This window comes from Etheostoma spectabile, chromosome 18 (assembly GCF_008692095.1).
Source record: "Etheostoma spectabile isolate EspeVRDwgs_2016 chromosome 18, UIUC_Espe_1.0, whole genome shotgun sequence".
In the NCBI taxonomy this organism is placed as follows: Eukaryota; Metazoa; Chordata; class Actinopteri; order Perciformes; family Percidae; genus Etheostoma; species Etheostoma spectabile.
Window position 1 is genome coordinate 25,409,911 of NC_045750.1, and position 5,943 is coordinate 25,415,853.

The 5,943-nt window shown below is 39.2% G+C and overlaps 1 protein-coding gene across 1 annotated transcript in view; it reads right to left on the reverse strand.

Moving 5' to 3' along the window:
• Window positions 1-5,232, reverse strand: part of actr10 (actin related protein 10) — a 10,305-nt gene extending 5,073 nt beyond the window's left edge. Inside the window, exons 1-8 of the mRNA XM_032542593.1 lie at window positions 5,019-5,232; window positions 3,746-3,818; window positions 3,571-3,653; window positions 3,346-3,454; window positions 2,304-2,411; window positions 1,925-1,992; window positions 1,636-1,715; window positions 931-966 (exon numbers count right to left, since the gene is read on the reverse strand). Coding sequence (XP_032398484.1) covers window positions 931-966; window positions 1,636-1,715; window positions 1,925-1,992; window positions 2,304-2,411; window positions 3,346-3,454; window positions 3,571-3,653; window positions 3,746-3,818; window positions 5,019-5,095 — 634 coding nt within the window. The 5' untranslated portion in view covers window positions 5,096-5,232. The remainder of the gene's footprint in view (window positions 1-930; window positions 967-1,635; window positions 1,716-1,924; window positions 1,993-2,303; window positions 2,412-3,345; window positions 3,455-3,570; window positions 3,654-3,745; window positions 3,819-5,018) is intronic.
• Window positions 5,233-5,943: the final 711 nt, after the last annotated feature.

The following is a 5,943-nucleotide window of genomic DNA, read 5'->3' on the forward strand; positions in this document are numbered from 1 at the left end:
ACGTCTGCTACGGAGCCATAACGTGAGATACAAGGTGATGAATCCTTTTACACATTGTCCTGTTTCTTTAGAAATAAACAACGAACAAATAGTCTTTAAACGCTTCAGATGTAAAGTTATTCACGGTCAAAGTGGCGCCAAAAAATGGGAGTCAACGGGATGCTAACGGCAGGTGACAGCTTTGTAGCATTAAAAAGGGCGCCATGGGAGCTCCGCTTAGAGAGGAGAGGCTGACCCCCTTGGTGCACACTAGCTAAGAAATGACAACATCAGCTAGCTACTGTTTTTACAACTTTGGTCAGTCCAAGGCAGGATAATCTGGGAGACTTCTTCTAGACGAGGGAGACTTGTGGAAAACCTGCACACCAGGGACAGGAAGTAGTTCTTTTGGAGATTATGGTCAACTTATGTGTGTTGTAGCAGCGTTTTGCCATTGAGAACGAGCTAGCATGCTACGGTTAGCCACCTCGTCTCTAGTGACATAGGAAGCCGTGCAGATGACAAGAAGAAGACGACAGAGGACATTCAGAAACCGGATCTCACTCTTTTGTATTGTCAGCATGGATGTTTTTTTTCAAAGTTTGTATGCGTGTGGAAGCCCCAGAGACACAAAATAACACCCCAAATCCCAGAAAAAGGGATTTGTTCATAATATGGGCACTTTAACGACTGTCTGTAACGTTAGCCGATGACAGCTTTAATTAATTAATTGACACAGGCTATTTTGGAGCACAAACCAAGTAAATGACATATCTCCAGCATTATGAAACACACATCAGTTTTCAGCTAGGATAATATTCCAGTGGACGGTTGGTAATGAAGGAAGCACACACGGTCTCAATAAAAGTTTGGGTCTTTTGTGTCCTTTTCTTTGGGGAATGCTGCCTTTTGAAGGGAATAATTAAACTCTTTAAACTCCATCAAACCTACCCTTGATGTCCTCCACAGTCTCCTCTGGGATGGTCCCTGAAAAAAAAAAGATGACAAACACACATAAACAAAGTGAAACTTAATTTTCTTATTGTATTCACAAACCAGCCATTTCACTTCCAAATTAGATTTATGATGAGGCAGAAGCAGAACGTTGGGGAATGTCAGAAGTGTCAAATAAACATAGGTAAAACAAACATAGGTTCCAGTTGTTTTCTGGTATTTTGTCACTACTGGTAATTAACAACTCCTGTATGGACATTAGATTTGTGGGCGTTCATTTCTCTCTGTGAATCATGCACAGTGTAAAGGGTTGATTACAGGGATCTCAGCCCCTCTGTGCTTACTGCAGAAGTGCAGTTCATTTACCAGTCAAGCGGCTGGCTGGCTTAATTATTGATGTACTGTATATATAAGTGCAGCTTCTCTGACTCTGCTGCCGCTCTGGTTCTCACAGCACAACACGATGCTTCACTCTCCTCCAACAAGAAACAGTGTGGAGAGAAAACTCTAAAATAGACTGTATGCATATGTATAATTCAAAAATTGAGAATGGGCTTCACACAGAAACCAGTTCTGCTTATGAATAGTAAATGATGCATAATAGGTAAAAGCCATTTTGTTTTTTTCTGCATTTTAAAACAAATCAGCAGTCAATGTCAGTTCATCCATTCAAAAAGACAAAATGTATTTTCCTGTAATTACCAATGGCAGCTGGTACACTCTGCCCAGTGGTGGTGTCAGTGTCCACAGTGCACTGTTCCACAAGAAGTCCGTCTAATTCTCTATAATAAATACAGGTACATGCTATGTTAACGGTAGGAAAAAAGCACATCTGAAAATATAAAAAGGTTCCATTTTACAGTCACAAGATTTGCAATCAACATGGATCAGTTGTGTAAAAATAGAAGTGTTCTTTTCACAGACAAGTGTGCACAAAATACAACAACATGCAAAGTCGCACACTCTTCTGGAATCTGTTAGAGCTACTTACTTATGAATGGCTTTCCCTCCCAAAGGCAAAGCCTCCCAAGCTGGAAGAATAGGAGTGCACTCATAAACCTGATTTTACAGTTAAGGTATTAGCAGATACAGTTTATACACAATACAATAAACCTTCTGTTTGCATGTACATAGTCAGAAATATCATAGAACAATGAAAGAACACATCAGTAATCCATCAAAAGTGAGACAGTCGCCCTCTGCTTCCAGTCTTTGCACTGGACTAAGCTAAATGTGTCCTAGACCATTATCTCAAATGGACAAACGGAGATTAAACTCATACCAATCTTCTCTCCGGATTACCTTTACCTAACCAGTTGTGAGTGTACCTTTAATGGCCAAAGACTCCAAGATGACAGGAAAAAGGATACAGGTAGCACCAGCGTCTCTGTGTGGCCGCAGTCCATCACCAGAGCCGAGTTGATTCCCAACGTCATGATGGCCATGAGGTGGCTCGGAGCAAACAACACAGAGGGCACCTGGAAAACACCAACAAAGAATAACACTTAGAAAACAACACACACACACTCGCGCACGCACACGCACACACACACGCACACGCGCACACGCACACGCACACACGCACACGCACACGCACACGCGCACACACACACACACACACACACACACACACTACCACACACACACACCACACACACACCACACACACACACACCACCACACACACACACCATTTTCCTATACCAATGTTCTTTTTAAACTACCCCAAAATAACATGATTGATTCCAGACAACGCTCTTTGCACAAGTACAAATCTCTACTTTCATTAATTTTGGGGCGTCTTATTCAATTTTATAGCATTTGAAAAAATAAAATGAAGTTGTTTCTAAATAGTATTGAGTAAAAGTTAATTTTATAAAACCATATTCCAGTCTGTGATTATCCATCAACATACATTCCTTTAATTTTAGTCAAAATAGATCCTAATTTCTGCTTTTCTAACTCAAACATTAGGTATAATTCCTTATAAATGAGGTTTATTGACCATAATTTCCAAAATTAACTGTAAAACTAAAGATAATAAGTTAGTGTTACGTTGTGTTGAAAACTTCAAAAGAAGTGACAAACATTGAAAAATGCATTAAAAGTGTTGAAAAAAAGGGACAAAAACACAACAAAAAGTTTTAAAAATTGATAAAAAGCCTCAAAAAGTGTTGATTTTTAATTTTGACGGGAAGACAACACAAGGGTTAAAAAAGAAGTTACTGCAGGACTTTCTGTACTGCAGTCACACTGAAGTCCCTATACTTTTCAAATTGATTTGGGAATCCCATTTTGGAGCATAAATGAAGTATATTTCCATAAGTACATTGGTGACACGCATGTTCCACATCAACACTTTTTGCCTAACAATTCTGCAGCGATATAAACCTCTCTGGTTGGTTTCCATACCTCAAACTGTTTAAAGAAAACCTTGGTGAGTGTCTCCCTGAAGTGAGACGGGCAGAGGATGGACTCGATGATGACCACCCTTCTGTCGCGGGGGTTCACTAGCAGGTGCCTGGTTGAGACAAACGGGAAGACAAACTTTGATAAGATGAGGCAGGACCACGGCACATGTTATTCATCAGGGATGGTTAACACTTAGAATGAGTAACTAATGCAGCAGAGTCTCACCTGAAGTACAGTAAATGGATAAACTCTTTGAGGACGACATAAAGCTCTTCTGTATTGATGTTGTACTGAACCACTTTGATGGCCTGAAAGTGAGACACCACATTTACATCCATTTTGCAGTTTCCCAAACATCATTCCAAATGATTACACTCAGCAAAACTCAGCGGTGTCTGACCTGCTGCTGTCCCGGTTTCCGGATCTCGCTCGGAATTATGAACCTGGGCCCCGTTTCCCCTGCAAAGCCGCATCTGTAAGAAACGGAAACTACCAGCTGAGCTGCAAGAGGCCGTGCAGAAAAGATGAAGACTTATACTTATAGTTTAATAATATAATTAGAAAGAATAAAACAGTCAGTAACCTCTTTCTGGCTTGTACAGATTGCAGAACACAAGCAAAACTGCATACAAAGACTTGGCTCAAAGGGCTAGACAATCATTTTATGAAATAGCAAACATCATTTGAGTAAGTTGCATATAAATACAATAACAGCGCAGCTCTGTGTCAAATGTGTTTAGACAGTATCTGTAGACAAAGACATCTTTATAAAAAGAGAACAGTCCTCAGGATCTGCATGTGACCTGCCTCAGGGCAGTTTCTCATCTTTATATATAATCAAGTTGCCTAAAATTACAGCAACATGGATTATGTAGTACTGAAGCCATATACACTGCCGACGAAATTGTTTTAAAGCATTTTTGGTAAATCTCCAGTAATAAGCTTATTGTATGTACCTTAAATGCTGGGAGATGTGTAAAATATAATGGTGGGTGAAGTTACTTTTAGTATCAGACAGCTGTCAGATTAGCTTTACAAAACTATAGAGCTAGGTCACTCAAATAACAATCACCATGGGGTTAGTAATGAGTTAGAAGCTTGTCTGTATTTATGAAGCCAAATTTAGATGTGTTGTTCAATTGGTCAATTAGCTACATCTAATGTAATCCAATTTCAACCAGTACAATAAAAAGCTGCATGTCTAGCTAGCTAGCTAGCTAAATTCTTTTGACAAAGTTTAGCTACAGCATTAAATGGACTCATTGTCAGAAGTTGACCCAAATACGAAAATGTAATGTGTTGAAAAACTATAATTGGCAATGCAGCGGACTATGAGAGGCTATTGGCAACCAGTACAGTTGTCTCGCTTTACTTATTGGATTTTATCTTAGCTTTAATTTGGCATTAGCTAACACACAAGCTAATGTCTAATGTCTAATGTCAGTTAGCAAGCTAGCTAGCTAGCATTGACTGGCTAACGCTACAGAATTTACTACTGGTGTACAATTCTGCGCATGTACAGGTGTTTTTTATAGACCTAGCTAAAGTGCCAAGACACGGGAGGTTAACGTAAAGTTAGCTCAGTAAACAAATATACATTAGCTTATGATGCTAACCGAACGGCTAGCTAGCTATGTTAACAAGACGTGCCAAAGGCTGGTGACGTTACTCACTTTGTGTACGCTGCTCCTAAGTCTATAACGATCGCAGTCTTCTCTCCCCCACTTCCCAACCCATCAAATAAGGGCATTTTATTACTTGAATAAAGAAAGTCGGCGCTTAGCTTTGACAGCAGCCAATTTGCATCGCATTGATCCAAAAGGATGGACAAAAACTGTTGTCTTCCGGTTGGGCTGGGTTGGGGCGTCAGAAACGCGATGACGTCACGCCGATTGCCTGATCAAAAGGTGCTCAAAATGAAAAATGTGTTTCGGATGAATCAATCGAATGCAGACTTTTTAAATACGAAAAGTAAAATATTAACAAACTTTAGAAATAGAAATAAGTTCAATTACAGACAAGTTCAAAGTAGATTTTCTATCAGCTTACATTGTTTATTATTTTGCCATCCATATTGCAGCTATTGTGATGTCTTGTGTTAGGCTTCTTTAAAGCATTGGGAAAAAAAATCTAATGATTGTCCCTTTAACTATTGATACACATATGTAACCCATGGATGATGATGATGATGATGATCCATATTTTCTAATATTGTATCTCTGTCCCTACAGGATTCTCTGGTGGAAATACAAGTAAAAATCATCATACCATCTTTAATACAATTACCACAACACATTCCCATATCATTAACTGTATTTGGTGTTTCACTCATTTTCTACCTCATGCTCATACATGCACCTGCTTGCATGTGCTGTGCTATTTTGGATCAACTGTGCTAATTGAAAGGGCCCAGGTAGTCACACAGAAATAAATCTGCGGCTCACAAAAAATGATTTATTTAGCACAAGAGCACATTTGCTCACAATCCAATGGAATGTAGAAACAGTGAGTTCATAATAATAATAATAATGTAAGAACATGTGCATAATACCTTTTGTGTTCACTTCTCATTTTAATTCCAAAGGCCAAGGGAACTTT